A 16,761-nucleotide genomic window follows, 5' to 3' on the forward strand; every position below is an offset into this window, starting at 1 on the left:
TTGTCTAAAACCTATAAAAGGCTCCACTCTCCCTTACTCTGGGCTCTCAGCACGGATCCATTGAGTTGGTGAGGTCTGAGAGCCCGAGCTTAAGCCCAAATAAACCATAAACCTTTGCTTTTGCATTTTGGTGTGTTGGGTCCTCGGTGGTCTTTTTGGGGTCCAGTGGATGAGGTACAACACCTTCACTAACGTATCACTGAAACCCAGAGTCTAAGTGGGGAGCACAGACCTCAAACCAAATGTCCTAAGGACAAGCAGGGGACATCCAACTTTGGGTTTTCAGTTCACTAATCTGAGTAATAATCTTCTAGGGATAAAAATGGGCTTATATAAGTAGGATCTATGCTCCAGATAGATAAGAACCAATTGAGGACATTGTTAAAATGTCAGAATCTTGAGTCTCAACCTTGTGGAATAAATCAGCCAGGTTTGTGTGAAGCTGGAGAACTCATGTTTTTAGAATAAGCACCACAGCGAAACCCCACAGGATGGAACACTTTAGGAAACCCTTCTAGAAGATCTCCACCTATGTGTAGATTTGGATTTAGAGCATTCTTTAGTCATAAGTCTAGGCTTTAGTTCCAACCATCAGATTTATTTTCAAAATGGGAATTTTGAAGAACATGCCACTTCAGGGAAGTAAAAGCAGCCCAAAAGACAGACTTGAGTTTTGGTACTAGGGATCAAACCCAGGGTCGTGCACATGCTAAGCACCCACTCTGCCACTGAGGTATACCTCCCAACTTCAAGATTTTATTAAAAATACTTCCTTTGCAAGGAAGGAAGCAATGTCATAGAAAATTTAAATAAGACTCTATGTAAATAAATTGCTTGATATAGATTACCTGACCAGCTTTAGTTTTTATCATGAAACAAAATCAATTTATATTTCTAGGCTAGGAATGAAGCTCAGAGAAAGGGCAGAGAAAAGTAAACGTTAACACGGAGGCTGGAGGGTAACCTCAGGTGTTCTTGTCACTGTCCACCTTTTTATCCTTATTTTAGATTGTTATTTTTATTTTATGTGTACGAGTGTATTGTCTACATGTATGTAAGTGCACCTGTATCACGCCCCTGAAGGTCAGAAGAGAGTGTTGGATTCCCTGGAACTGGAGTTACGAATGGTTGTTAGCACCATGGATGCTGGGAACAAAACCCGGGTCTTCTGTAAGAGCAGCCAGTGCTTTTAATCACTGAGCATCTCTCCTGCCTTTCCCCCGTTTTCTTTCTTTCTTTCTTTCTTTCTTTCTTTCTTTCTTTCTTTCTTTCTTTCTTTCTTCCTTCCTTCTTTCTTTCTTTCTTTCTTTCTTTTTTCTTTTTTTTTTTGACAGTGTCTTTCACTGGCCTGGAATTTGACAAGTATGCTAGGCTGGTGGGCCAGCAAGCCCCAGATATCTATCTCTGCTTCCTCAGTCTTGGAATTATGAGCATTTATGTGGGTATTGGGACTCAAACTCAGGTCCTGGTGTTTGCAAGGCAAATATTCCCCAGCTCAGAACTAGAAATCTTAAGTAGTGAAATCTTGACCTAGAAATCTTGAGTAGAAATCTTAAACGCAGTGCAGTCTTCCAGACAGACAACAAGAAACCCCAAAGCACACTTGTTCAGTGGTTCCCAGGTGAGGCTTCTAGAGCAGCAGCACTCGAGCTACCTGCTAGAGGAGCTAGAAGTGTAGACTCTCAGGCTCCACCTGGGGCTCAGGGTGTGTGGCCCAGACTTTGTCCTAACACACTCTACAGATGATTCTGGCTCCAAAGTTTGGGATCTTGCTCCAACTTAATGCTAAAATGTTTCTGGACTGATTTAAAACCCCATCCCAGCTCCACGGGTAAAAGTGTCTGCTGTGCAAGCTTGATGACCTGAGTTCAATCCCCAGAATAGACATAAAAAAGCAGGTTGCAGTGGCACACACCTGCAATCCCAGCACTGTGATGATGGGAAGTAGTGACAGGTGAATCACCTGCAATCCCAGCACTGTGATGATGGGAAGTAGTGACAGGTGAATTGCCCAGAAGCTCAAGGATCAGCATGCAGCATGGCAGAAGCAACGAGGTGGAAGGCGAGAACCGGCTCCCCAAAGTTGTCCTTTGACCTCCATATGCATGTTATAGCATGTGTGAACATGCAGTCATCACACACACACACACACACGCACACACACACACACACACAAATTAAAAACAAAACAAAAACAAAAACCAAGGGGTGGGGGCTGGAGAGATGGCTTAGCGGTTAAAAACACTGGATGCTCTTGGAGAGGACCTGGGTTTGATCTCTAGCATACATATGGTAGCTAAGGAGCTTCTGTAGCTCTGGTTCCAGGTGATCCAATGCCCTCTTCTGGCCTCCATGGGCATTGCACATACATGGTACACTTACATACATGAAGGCAAAACACTCATACACATAAAAACAAACAAACAAACAAATATAAAAAACCCAAAGGGGTGGCTTAAACAAGATGGAAATCTTGTAGACCAGGCATGGTGGGACATGACAAAAAATACCATAATCATCTGGAGGCTGAGAAATGAGGGGCCTGAGTTTGAAAACAGCATGGTCTGTATACGGATATCTTGTCTCATAAACGAATAATGAGAGAGAGAGAGAGAGAGAGAGAGAGAGAGAGAGAATCTAATTTTAAGAACTTATTCCATTACTGATATTAACATCTGGTTAAGACTATACAATAAAGAAAACTGTGGATCAGTTTTACTGACGAATAACAATGTAAAAGTCCAGATAACATCATACACTGCTAGTGGAATGTAAAGTAACTCAAACTCATGGTAATCTTCCTGCCTCTGCCTCTTGAGTTCTGGGATTACAGGTGTGAACTACCACACCTGGTGGTCTAGACCCTTTGAAAAACAGTCTGATGGTCCCTCAGAATGGTAAATATAGAGTTTATTCTATTTTTATTTTATGTGTATGAGTGTTTTGTCTGCATATATGTAAGTGCACCATGTATGTGCTGTGCCCATGGAGGCCAGAAGAGAGTATGGGATGGGATTCCCTGGAACTGGAGTTCCAGACTGGTGCTAGCTGCCATGTGGGTGCTGGGAACCAAACCTGAGTCCTCTAGAAGAACAGCAAGTGCTTTTAACCACTAAGCTGCCTCTCCAGCCCCCATAAATACAGAGCAATGACCATATAGATCTAAAAGAAAAGAAACTTACCAAAAAACATATGAATAAATATTCATATTGGCAGTATTCATAATATTCAAAAACAAGACAAAAAGGGAAAAGAAAAAAGTAGAGGACAACCTAACTATTCAACTTATGAAGAGGTAAATAAAATATTGTATATCCACAGTAGAATATTGATCAGTTATGAAAACAAATGATCACCATGATGATGCAGCATGAGCAAACCCTGAAAACACATTGGTTGATTCCACACAGGAAAGACTACATAGCATATGATTCCCTTTACATCCAATATCCAGAAAGCAAGTGCACACAGACAAAATATAGATTCATGGTTGCCTAGCCCTGGGAGGCAGAAGGGGTAGGGAGGAGAGTTGAGAAATGATAGCATTGGGCATGGGGTCTCTTTGGGGGTAATGAAAACATTCAGAAACCAGTTATGATGGCTGTACAACTGTGAATATAGCAAAAGCCATCAAATTGTATATTATTATGATTGCTATTATTGCAATACCAGGAATTGAACCCAGGGCCTCATGCATGCTAGGCAAACATTCTACTCCCGAACTATATCCCCAGCCCAGAACTGTAGGCTTTAAATGTGAGGATAGTATATGAATAATATCTAAATAAAGATGTTATTTTCTAAACCCCTGACAATATATTGTTATAAATAAGCAGCTTATTAAGACACTATGATCAAGTGACTAGATATGTAGACATATTTTACTACCAAGAAATCATTAATAACCAGGTGTGGTGGCACATGCCTTTATCCCAGCACTCAAGAAGCAGAAGCAAGCAGATCTCTGTGAAATCGAGGCCACCCTGGTCTACATAGTGAGTTCCAGGCCAGCTGGGGCTACAGGGAAACCCTGTCTCAAAACAAACAACACCAACCAAACAACAACAGCAGCAACAACAAAGAAACCTCTGAATAGTCATAGGTTTAGGTGAAATGAAAAAGCAATTTGCTTATCCTCACAGATGCTATAAAGACATCTGCTGAAGACTCACACGTATTTACGATAAAATATCAAAATAGGAATTAATACAAAATTCCTTAACAGGATAAAAAATAATATTAATACCTCAATTCAAAAGCTAAAACATTCTTATGGTGAACTGTTAGAGGAGCCCCAACAACACCAGACTTAGGGCTCATAGCTGTGGATGTTCTTATCAAATAAAATTATACTAGAGAACTGGGTGTGTCTCACCTTCAATTCCAACATCCAGGAGACAGAGGCAGGTGGATCTCTGTGAGTTCGATGCCAGCCTGGTCTACATAGTGAGTTCCAAGTCAACTAGGGCCATTAGGGCTATAATGAGGCCCTATTTCAAGATAAATAAATAATAAATAAATAAAATAGATAAAAGAATCAGAAACTAAAAAAATGTCATAATCTGCAGATGATGCGCATGTTTATGTAGAAGACTTAAGATGATAGAAATAACAGAGGTTCTTCAAGGGCACTGAATACATATCATCCAGAACCCTGTAATTTTCATCCATATACATGTAAAAAATATAGCTAGTTAGGAAATAACAGTGTCAACAAAACAAAGAAACTCATAAATTGGTGTTGGTGGTCTACAACTGTAATCCCAGCACTTGACACAGGTAGAAGGGTCATAAGTTCAAGATCACCCCAGGCCGCATATAGTTCAAGGCCAGCCTGGACTACATAAACCCTGTCTAAAAGAAGAAAAAGAAGAGGAAAATACAATGGAAGCAGAGATTCTATTTAAAGGCCCAACAAAAGTTTCCAGAAATAAAATGAGCAAGCAAAATGAAAATGCCAGTAAAACATCTAAAATATCTTTAAAAGAAAGTATCTTATTCTTGAATAGGAAAATTCAAAGTCTTTAAAATGTCAAGGTTTAGTGAATCAATTTATAAATTTATTTAAATCACAATGAAAATGCCAATATAATACAATTACCAACAGAATTTTAGAAAATTCTGAAAAGACAATAAAATTGAGGGATTAGTCTTATGATTTGAGAATATATGACTAGGTTATAGTAAGCCACACAAAATCTACTTCCTCAGATATGTCCTGTAGATACACTTTGCACATGTGTCGTGTGTACACAGATGTAGTTTATTGTAGCATTGTTTGTAAGAACAAAATATTGAACATTTTATTAAGGTAAAAGTTAAATTATTGTTTCACAACAGATTGTGATTGTAGTCATTCTCTAACAGTGTTTTTAAGATTCTTCCCATCCATTTTAAAGTGAACTCCTTTGAAAACAAAGATATTTGCGGTACATGCAATTTGTTTTGTATGGGTATGCAGGTGCATGTGCTTGTGGACGCCAGATGGACAACCTTGGGCCTTGCCTTCCACCTTGTTTTGTAAGACAAGGCCTCTCACTGGCTTGGAGCTCACAGAGCTAGATCAGCTGGCTGGTTAGTGATTCCCAGGATCTGCCTGTCTTCCCCTTCCCCAGCACTGAGATATGAGTATGACACCACACCCAGCTTTTTTTCCACATGGGTTCTGGGGACTGATTTCAGGTCCTCACACTTAAAAGGCAAGCACTTTATTAACTGAGCAATATCCCCAGGTCTTGATATGTTATTTCTACAATACAGAATTCTGAAAAGGAAGGAAGAGTGGTTTGTTTTTTTAAACATTTTATTTATTATTTTTATTTTGTGTATATGAGTGTATTGCCTGCATGTATGTAAGCTCACCCAAGTTGTGCAGTGCCTGTGGAGTTCAGAAGAGGCTGTCAGAGTTACGGACAGCCGTTACGTGTCATGTGGGTGCTGGGAACCAAGCCTGGGTCCTCTGTAAGAGCAGCCAGTGCTCTTAACCATTATGGCATCTCTGCAGCTTCAGAAGAGTGGTCTCTTAAGAGCAGAAGACATTTCTTCAGAGAATGCAGAAATCTAGCTATCAATATACAATCTGATCCATTTTGGTTATGAGACTTTGGTAAACAGTAGGGATAAGAAAGTTCAAAGAATCAAGACAATGTTATTCTGGAAGAAAAGGCCTTACTTTTTGATTTATTGCAGTTTAACTCCTAAAACTAGTGTCCCCAAATGTTAAAGTCTAGTTGATTCCAATACGTAAAGGGCTGTGTGATAATCTTCACACTGGGTGTCATTCCTGGGGTTGGTTCCTCAGTGTGAAGAACACATAAGGACAGGAGCTCTGCTACCAGTTCATCAAGCAAACCAACAGTGTTATGCTAGCTGTATAGTAATTCCACTTTCTCATATCTGAGATAGCCAAGGAGGGAACAGGAGCATGGCATTTCTAGAATTTTCTGTACTTCTCAAGACTCTGTTACCCTAATTTTAGCAAAACCCACTAGCAGGTATATTTGATAAGAAAATTTCTTAGAGTCCGAAGCTTCCTTATCTCAGTTACTTTCTACTAACCTTCCTCTTCACCCTGACAAAGAGCAGATAAATGCCTACTCATGCTGTCAGTTTGTCCACAGACACTGCACACGACTGCCTGAGAAGCCAGTCCTGAAATGAAAGTCACTATCTGATGAACAGGCTGATGTCTGACTCTCTGGAGCTTGACTTTCCTCCACTAAAAATTGTTTGGCTCCCAAAATCTTAAGGATCCACATCTTTCAAAATGTGTTTCAAATACAAACCCTGAAACCTCTCACATGCTGGAAGCACATGCACTAATTGCTCTAGGGAATACAAAAGCATATTAAACAGAATCCTTGTCTTCAAGAAAATCAGCTGCCTCCCTTCGTTGAATGTCAAATCCAAGAAGGCACGACTTCCTCAGTACTGTTCCCCTGTGTCACAAGCTCTTAGACCAGATCCCAGAAAACAGTGACCAAAATACTACACGGCGAAGGAATGGAAGAATGGACACATGCTTGTTAAACTGAGGCAGGATTCTAAGACCAACAGAGCAGAAAGATTAGTCTGACACAGTCTAGGAAGGCAGAGGGAAGGGGTCATTGAGCCACCCAGATGGATGGATTTACATGGACAAATAGGGACAAGATAGACAGAGACCGGAGACTGGAAAGTTCAAGTGTGCTAGGGAGAGAGTGGGCAGGTGCTGTGGTCCTCTGCAGGTCCTCTGCAGGCCTGTACTAAAGCCGGGTCCCAATGCAGCGCTACTGGAATTTAGCAAGAGGGGTCTAGTGGACAGTCCTAGCATGGCGGCGGTGGGATCCTAGATATTTTCCTTTGCTTCCTGGCAATGAGGCCACTGCTTTGCTCTGCCACATGCACTCTGCCACTGCCATCTGGCTCAACTCTGATAGCCAAAGCACCGCAATCACCCAATATTGGGTAGAACCTCCAAAAACATAAGCCAAGAATAAGCCTTTTCTCTTTAAGTTTAACAACATAGGAGGTGTGGGCAGGGAGAAGGTAGAGACCTTGAGTAGGGAGGATGGATGGGAGGAGGGGAGTGAGGCCGACTCAGAGGACCTAGAAAAGGAAACAGCTGGGCCCCAGTTGGTTGAGATATATGCATTAAAAAAAATAATTTTCCATACCTCCAACTTAACCTGTAAAGGAAAATGAGATTAGAAATAGTTATGAATCTTAGCAACAGAACGATGTGATCCCTAGCTGATCCTGGTGTCCCATATACAGGAAAAAATCTGAGCTACAGAAGTCTAAAAATAAGTTGAATAGTTTATGGTTTAATGAAAAGTAATAAAACTCACAAGCTTAAATCCACTAGCAACTTTCACATAAATACAAATTTATTTCTTTTGGTGTTTTGTTTTGTTTTGTTTTGTTTTTTGTTTTGTTTGAGACAAGGTCTCCCTGTAGCCCTAGCTGTCCTGAACTCACTATGTACACCAGGCTGGCCTGTTTCACAGAGATCCAGCTGCCTCTGCCTCCTAAATGCTGGGATAAAAGGTGTGTGCCACCATGCCAACTAAACCCATTTTGTAAGTGTAATTTACTTTTAACATCACAGCAGGGCAAGTTTAATATTTTTTAAAAACTGTAACTTTTAACTAATATTAACCAGAGAATGATGTTATTCACTAATTCTGGAAGACCTAGAAATATGCAGATGTCAAAAGCTCCAAGTGGTTCTTTGTTAGACAGTCACAATTTTGAAGGCAGCTTCAGATAAACCCAAAGTTGAGATGCTGTAAACACTCTTGCTGCCTAATTCATGTCTATATTCAGCTACATTTAGCAGTAGAGTTTCCTTTGTTCACAAACTATTCTCAATAACTCCATATTTAGATTCCCAGAGGCAGAGTACCTTGGACATATTTGGTAAATGAATGAATGGCTGCATGGATGGATGAACAAGAGAAGCATCTGATGGCTGTGTGAATCCTGGAGATGCAATGCACAGAATGCTTCATGTATGTGGATCCCTGGCTGGCCAGGGCTAACGCTTCCTGCCTTCACAAGTGTGTCTTTCATATTTAGTACAACGAGACTGAATTAAAATGGACTAGAGGGAGCAAGAAAGTTTGCTATGTAAGAGTTACTCTAAAAAACGTTACCTTGACCCTAATAATGTGTTTACATGATCATATGTCTCTCTAAAGTAAGGTATAATTAAATTCATTCTACTAAAAAGGGGCCTCAAAATAAGTTTCAAAATCCATACAACCCTGGTCTGTCCCTGTGTAAGAGATAGGAAGATGTCAGTGGCAGAAGAATAATTGACACTGATAATTACTGTACTGGTCAGTTTTCCATTACTATGACAAAAAACCTGAGACCATCATCTTATAAGGAAGAAAGATTTATTTGGGTCCACAGTTTTGGAGGTTTTGGTCCATGGTCAGTTTTGATGCTGTGGTGAGGCAGTATATTCTAGTGAGTGTGTGGCAGAGGGAGGGAGGGACAGAGGGAGGGAGGGAGGGAGGGATCTGAATCCTAAATATCCCTTCTAAGGACACACCTCCAAAAACTGAACTTGGCCCACCTCTCGAAAATTCCATCATCTCCCCTCCCAATAACACCAAAGACTGGGGTTCTAGCCTTTAGCAGATGAGCCTCTGAGGGAACTTAAATTTAACTATAGTGTTTACTGAGGACACTGAGTAGGGATCAGAACGTGGGGAGCAAAGCAGCCTCTCATTCCTTTCTGAAAACAGTTTCAGGTAGGCTCGGGTTCGTTCTCATATCACGACTTTCCTTTCAGCTTTTACATCTTTGCAAATGAAGTCACAAGAGACATTCAGCTGTTACAAACTTCATGTCAAGCTTTGAAGTGCTTTTTAATAGCAGAAATATTTGGCTCACGTGTGGGCTTTGTAGCTATGGTAAATACCTCTTAGTTATCTGTCGCTACTGTTATTCCACACCTCCAATTTGGAGGAGAAATTCTGCATATGCATTGAGGCAGTAGAAAAGAATATTGAACTATATCTTGGCTCTTTTGTGAATGGTTTCCTTTTATTTCTTCTCTCATGGAACTAATGCTTTCCTCACATTGTAGTGGTTATGGGTGGGAAAGCAGTGGACAGAAGGGGAATGCTGATTGCTACATCACTAGCTGGCAGTTCCCCTGAGCTGCAGGGAGGTTTGGTGGTCAAGTAGCTCCTTAATATAAAGCCAAGGCATCACAATATCACAATGACTGATTCCTCCACCTGTTCTCTCTCTCTCTCTCTCTCTCTCTCTCTCTCTCTCTCTCTCTCGCTCTCTCTGTGTGTGTGTGTGTGTGTGTAGAGGGCAAGAGTCCATGCTGGGTGTCTTCCTCAATTTCATAATTGCTTCCCCACCTTATTTTATGAGACAAAGTCTCTTACTAAACCCGGAGCTCACCTGATTGGCTAGACTTACTGGCCAGCAAGCCCCAGGAATGTTCCTACCTCCACCTCCCCAGTGCTGGGGTATAGGCCCAGGCTACCACATCCAGCTTTTATGTGGGTGCTGGGGATCCAGACTCAGGCCCTCCTGCTTGCATGGCAAGAATTTTACAAACAGAGCCATCTCCCCAGCCCCCCTTGTTTTCCAGCAATGTTTTACTAAAACTGTATAAAATGTTTTCGGTAGTTAAGAAGAAACTGACCACAATTAGTATGAGATAAAGATGGAAAAGGGGAAAAAAAAACCTTTCATTAGCAGATTCTGTATTACTGAAATACAGACTGTATGTCTCTGTCTCCAGCTACGTATCAAAACAACATATAGAGAAATAGCATCTTTGAAAACAGACAAATGTGAGCAAAGGCCAGGCACAAAGCCATTAGGGATCTGCCCTATGTTGAGCAGAGACATTTTCCTTCTTTATATAACTTAATTATTTTATAAAAAGATGACAGAAGATTTTATCACACTCCCTAAGTTAAACACTTGACATTTTTATTCCTTAAAATGAAACATTTTAGAAGTCTAGGTATGTTTATTAATTAGTGATTATTAACACTCAGTAAACAACATTATGTCTTGTAAAAACACAATCTCACTTCACAGCATGAAGCTGAAATCTATTATTCCCTGATTCCATATGCTGAAATACACTCAAATAGTCACAAATGACCTTAAGCATTAAATAAATGTAAATGAGGACAACATAGAAAATGCACTTTTGATTGATAACTAAAAGACCGGGTTGAAAAGCATGTCCCAAAATGAAGTCCCCTCCAGGAGGGGGGTGGCTGTTTGCACCATGCAGGAAAGGCTGTCCTCAGAGTGAAGGGTAGGCATGGACTCTCTTTCTCTGCACCTGCCTGAGGTTTTGTGAGAAACAGAACTGGTTTGTTCACTTATATAAGAAACGCAGAGGGGCTGGGGAGATGGCTCAGCCATTAAGAGCACTGGCTGCTCTTGCAGGGGACTGGGGTTTTGTTCCCAGCACCCACATGGCAGCTAATAACCATCTCTAACTCCAGTTCCAGGGGATCCAGGACCCTCTTCTGGCTTCCACAGGCATTGCATGTATGTGGTGCACTTGCATGCATGCAGGCAAAAGTCATACACAATAAAATAAAAAATTAAACAATAACAACAACAACAACAACAAAGAAACAAACCCCGCAGAATGCATTGCCCTCATATCATCAGTACACTTGGAAAATTGGAATGTATGCTTGAAAGCACATATATGGACATTTTATTATATTAATCAATTAATAAAGAGACCAAATTATTGTTGATCCATAGTCTTCTACCAATATACCTCCCCCTGATTTGGGGTCTCTCTGTATAGTCCAGGTTGGCCTCAAGCCTGCAATCCTCCCACTTGACTCTTCACTGAGTGCTAAGATTACAGCTGTGTGCAGCTGTGTCTGGCGCCACTTTGGTAATTGAGCACTGTAGCTGTTTGCCCACTGGTTTTTTCAAACAAGGTAGTCAGGGTAGAACAGTGTCCTCCACATAGGAAAAACTTCAAATATCAAAGGATGACAGATTAATAGTATGACATGAAATAATTACAAATGGAACTGCTGCTGTAATAAAACCTGTAGCTAAATGCATAGGGGGGAATGCACAAATACAGATATTTCATGTGAGAACTCCTGATGTCTTCCCTTCTAGGTCAACTGCCCATAGGATGGGGCCTCACAGAATACAGAGCTGTTTTGTTGGAGGCAAGCATTTCTCCTAGTTTGGAAAAGAAAGAACAGAATGGGCAGGGATTGGATTTATGGACTGCATTAAAAATCATCAACTAGACAAAGCTCCTCAGCCTGGGCACTATTGACATCCTGGACCAGATACTTCTAGGGAATGGAGGCTTTGCTGCACTTGGAAAGATGGCCATCAATGATCTCTACCCAACAGATACCAGGAGCCAGTAGATACCAATAGTGACAATGTCCCCTCCTCCCCCCTAGTCAGGACAATAAAAAATGTTTTCAGAGCCTGCCAAAATTCCCGTGTTGGGGAGCAAAACTGCTCCCAGGTTGAGAACTGCTGGAATAGAGCAATTTAAGAAGGTACAGTTTGCTTCTCCCAACCTCCTGTTGTGTTATCTCAGCCGTGAACTGGTCCCAACTCTGTATAACATACTTATCTTCACCTTTTGTGTTCTCATCTACTGACTGGAGTGTCTGTCTGCCTCACAGGAGTCCCATGTGCATTCAATGACATGATACTTGTAAAGTGCTTAGAACTGTCCCTAATATACTAACAAAAGCTCAATAAATGTTAGCTGTTATTATTTTTAAAGAATCATACATAGTATCAAGATGGTGTTTTAATGCAGAAAGGGTGCAGAAAGGTCTCTTACCAGCTTGATATCTTCTCAGTCTTAATCATGCCAGCCTTTTGATTGCTTGTGATGATGCTATTCACATCTACAGGACATAGTTAAGAAAATCTCGGCAATGATTGTCAACTGACTTAAAAAAAAAAAAAAAAACAACTCCACAAACATGTTGGCTTCTTATTACAATGGGGTCAACACAAGGAAAGGAGATGAGGTATAGAGTGCTCTGCCAAATATAGACTCACCACGGGCAAGAGCTCGTAGTTCCCTGGCTTACGGCTTTACCGCCTGTGGAAGGTACATCTAGATCACATCATGGTGAGGCCCAGAGTGCAGATGCTGAAGGGCACTGTTGAAGAGTGTAAGATGTTATGCCTACTTGCCCAGGCAAGTCAGATGTCCAGAGGCAAATGTCCAGCAGCCAGTGAGAGGGCAATGCCAGCTTTTGTTGACTTTCTAAGTTGAAGTAATTCCAACCTCCTAAAGGCTAGTAGGGAGAGAGGAGCCGAGTAGCAAGACTGCAGTGGAAGTAAAACAGAAGGTGGAGAAGAGATTGGAGCATCTGTGGGAGGTGAGGAAGTACTAAGGAAGAAATTCAATCTAAGGTCGGGTCCTCTGAAGAACTTCTGCTTTGGCCTTTGGCCATCTGCTGGCATACAGGGATTTGCACAAAAGAGCCATGTTTATGGAAGAGATTCTTTGAGGAGCTGATCTCTGACATCACAAAGACCACAGGAAAAATGACATCAAGTTTCAATACCAGGAAGAGCTGGACTTCGGACTGTCCACAGTAGTTTTTCTTCTGGGCACTCTAGGCGTTATAGCTGTTGTTCTTTCTCTCTTTGGTCTGGCTCCTGTCCCCACAGGGCCTCACAGAGTACAACTCCAACACTCAGAAGTGCTCCTGTGGTATCTGATTCTCTGCACTGACTTTGGTTCCAGGCTTCCTAATTTCTGAAGACCCTTACCTTCTCATTTACTTCACATTTACTTCCTGTCAAAAGCCTCACAATAAGGCACATTTAAATAAACAAGAAATAAAATAATTCTACTGAAGACTGCAAACTGAATAAAATTGGGCCTGTGGAGGACACCTAGCAGATAGTGATGTTCCCCTATTGCTCAGAAAAAAAACAGATTTCCTGACCGCTTCAAGGAAGCATTGGCCAAGATCTCCCCGTCAGAACAGAGCCACAGGACTTTGAGACCCAAATCTCTGTTTGGAGCACCAGGCACACCCATTTCTTCTCTGAGTGAATAAGCGGGCACTGTGATAGCTTTCTTCCCTCAGGAGTGGGTAGGAAAAATCAATTAGGTCTCCTAATGAAGGGCTTTGTTGAGGTTTACAAAAGTGCCATAATGCAGACTTTTTTTTCCCCCTCAGTGAACTTTCCTGTATGCAAATTAAATACCGTTAAATTACATTCATTAAAAAAATAAAGGAGACTAATTTGCCTACTTGTTTTGATTAACTAAAATGACACATCGGCCTCCAGTTCTGTCTATTTCAGGAAGAAAGTATTTCAGGAAAGTCTTCTAAATGAAATGCCTTGCAGAAAAGGACAGCTGACAGCTTTATAACCCAGAAGAACAAAATTAGTAAAGAGTCAACTGACAACTGTTTTTGATTAAGTTCCCCCACACTCTGGCCACACCCTACTCTACGTTGCCATGGCATCCAGCTGCATGCTCTAATGTGCCTGGTACACCTGTAGCGTCATATGAGTACATGACTAATCTATCAAGCAAAACATATTATTTTGTTAGTGGAGGTAATACTTTTTACAAAATAGTCACAGGGAAGTTAAATTATATAACTCAGAAAACCTATTAATAATTTTTAGTAAACATCTTAACACCATATACTTTTATACCATTTATAAACCTGTGACTCCAGGTGGTCAGACTGGAGCAAGCATATGTGTTTATATTCTAGAAGCAAATTTTTTAAATGAAAAGATTCACAGCAGTACTTAGGCTGCTTTATTTTTATAACTGGGAAAGAAATATATTTTGAGGTTTAGAAGGGCTTTTTAAAATATTTTATTATTTTTATTTTATGTGTATGAGTGTATTGCCTGCATGTATGTGAGTGCACCCATGTCGTGCAATGCCACGGAGGTCAGAAGAGGGCTTCGGATACCCCTGGAACTGGAGTTAAGGACAGTTCATAGCCACCATGTGGGTGTTGGGAATCGAACCTGGGTCCTCTGCAAGAGCAGTCAGTGCTCTTAATCACTGAGCCATCTCTCCATCCCCAAGAAGGGCTTTTAAAAATATTAAAATAGGGGTTGGAAAGATGGTTCAGCGGTTAAGAACATTGGCTGTTCTTGCAGAAGACCTGGGTTCAAATCCCAGCACCCACATGGTAGCTAACAACTGTCTGTAACTCCAGTTCCAGGGGATCTGACAGCCTCTTCTGTCCTCTACCGACATTGCATGACACTGGTGCACTTACGTACATACAGGTAATACACACACATGAAAATAATGACTAAAATATTTTTTAAAATATTAAAATAAGTACAAAGAGAAAAGATGGCGGTAGTATTTTTAAATATTACTTTAAGAGATAAATTCTGATATCCTGTCCCCTACCCTTTAAGTCAGATTTTGGTGGTCTTTCTGGATGGTACTGTGTCCAATAATAGATTTTATCATCTCCCCATGTCACCTCAGGGTAATAAAGGAAATCCAATTAAATTGAGTCAGTATGTCTAGGATAGTGTTCAACACAACAGACCCAATGGTGTTCTGTGAACTGACCTCACCTGCCAGAAGACTTGCCGGGAGGGGCTGGGTGCAAGGAAAATCTTCCAGTGGTTTCTGATAAGCAGCAGAGCATATGCTCTGGGCACAGAGGAAGCCAGAATTCTACCTCTAGATTCTTTCTTGAACAAAGCATGTGTCAGGAGTGATCTATATTTTGGTTTTCAGTTGATTTTTACTCTTAAAATATAAACTTGTATACAATAACAATGAAGTCATTTAAGTCAAGTACATATATGTATGTAAGGTAATGCTGAAAATATTAGCCTCTCCATGTAATTAGTGAATGTTCTATTTATCAGTAGCTGTATGTACATTTTGAACTAGTATTGTTCTTTAAGCCATAAAATATTTTTTAAGATATTAACACTGTGATTCAGGCAACATTGTTTTCTTAGTTTATGTTATCTTTAATTTCACTGGGGCATTGAAAATGAGGGAAGAAAACTGTAAGATTTATAAATCCTACTAATGTTGATCTCTAAATGATTTTTTAAATGCTCAAAGTGGCAATGTTTGCTGATTTATGGTTGCAAACTACTTTTGATGTTTAGGTTGTGAGCCCAAGCCTTTAACACGACTGAGCCATCTCTCTCCAGCCCATATTTTTTTATTTTTATTTCATGTGTATGTTTTGCCTGTGTGTATGTAAGTGCACCCATTGTACAATGCCACAAAAGGCCAGAAGAGGGTGTTGGGTCCCCTGGAACTGGAGTTACAGATGGTTGTTAGCTGCCATGTGGGTTCTGGAAACTGAACCTAGGTCCTTTGGAAGAGCAGCCAGTGCTCTTGACTGCTGAGCCATCTCTCCAGTCCCTACAAACTACTCTTAAATCTGCTCCCTTCTCCAATGAATTGAGATAATGACATAGAGGTGTGCCAAGGTCTGTTAGCAATGCCACCTGTTACCTTTATGAAGTCAAATGAACGTGACTTCTTATGCTGGCTTTGAAACTTACTGGCTGTGTGATGGGGGTATATCAACCTCTCTGCGCACCATCTTTAAAACAGGAACCTGTATTACAGGTTGTAACCTATGTTACAGGTTTGATGAGTGCCCCATATAAGAGGCCCAAGACAAAGTAGGTGCTTAGTTCATGCCAGTTCTAGCATTTTTTCAATAATTTCATCAAAAGCTTTGCAGGATGAGGAGCCTAGTGATCATACCTAAAGTGAGGCTTCCCGGTTATGCTTTATTTTCTCTCCCTGATGCTCAGAATGAATTATGTGAATGTTTACACTGTAGATTTGAAATAAGTAGAAGGAATCGGAGAACTTCTGACCTGTTCTGTTTCAGTGTTTTTCACATATGGAAACGTGTCCTCATCATGGCAAAATATGTGTCCCATAAGAGTGGGAACTGGGGCTATCTTGCCACCTGCCATATCTTTATCATCTGAAGAGCTAAGGTTGTTGCTTAAGGGTAGAGTACTTGCCTCATATGCATAAGAGCCTGGGTCCAAGCCTTAGTCCTGAAAAAAAATTTTTTAAGGGGAAATGGCATGCAATGAATACTGGTTGGACTAATTGTAATTTGATTTTCAAAGATATTTGTTGAATACCCACAGTGAGGCTCATCTGTACATAGAAGTTAGACTGACATCACAATTTGAGGAAGGGCCTGAAACTGGGATTCCCAAGTTCTCAGCAATCCATAGCACAGGCTGCATGGTCCATAGGAAGTTTTATTTATT

At 40.8% G+C, this 16,761-nt stretch overlaps 1 protein-coding gene across 1 annotated transcript in view; it reads right to left on the bottom strand.

The window, feature by feature from the left end:
• Positions 1-16,761, bottom strand: part of Camkmt (calmodulin-lysine N-methyltransferase) — a 465,839-nt gene that overhangs the window by 56,570 nt on the left and 392,508 nt on the right. Inside the window, exon 7 of the mRNA XM_008823074.2 lies at positions 12,320-12,386. Within this exon, the coding sequence (XP_008821296.1) occupies positions 12,320-12,386 (67 nt within the window). The remainder of the gene's footprint in view (positions 1-12,319; positions 12,387-16,761) is intronic.

This window comes from Nannospalax galili, unplaced genomic scaffold (genome assembly GCF_000622305.1).
Source record: "Nannospalax galili isolate Female #2095 unplaced genomic scaffold, S.galili_v1.0 scaffold286, whole genome shotgun sequence".
In the NCBI taxonomy this organism is placed as follows: domain Eukaryota; kingdom Metazoa; phylum Chordata; class Mammalia; order Rodentia; family Spalacidae; genus Nannospalax; species Nannospalax galili.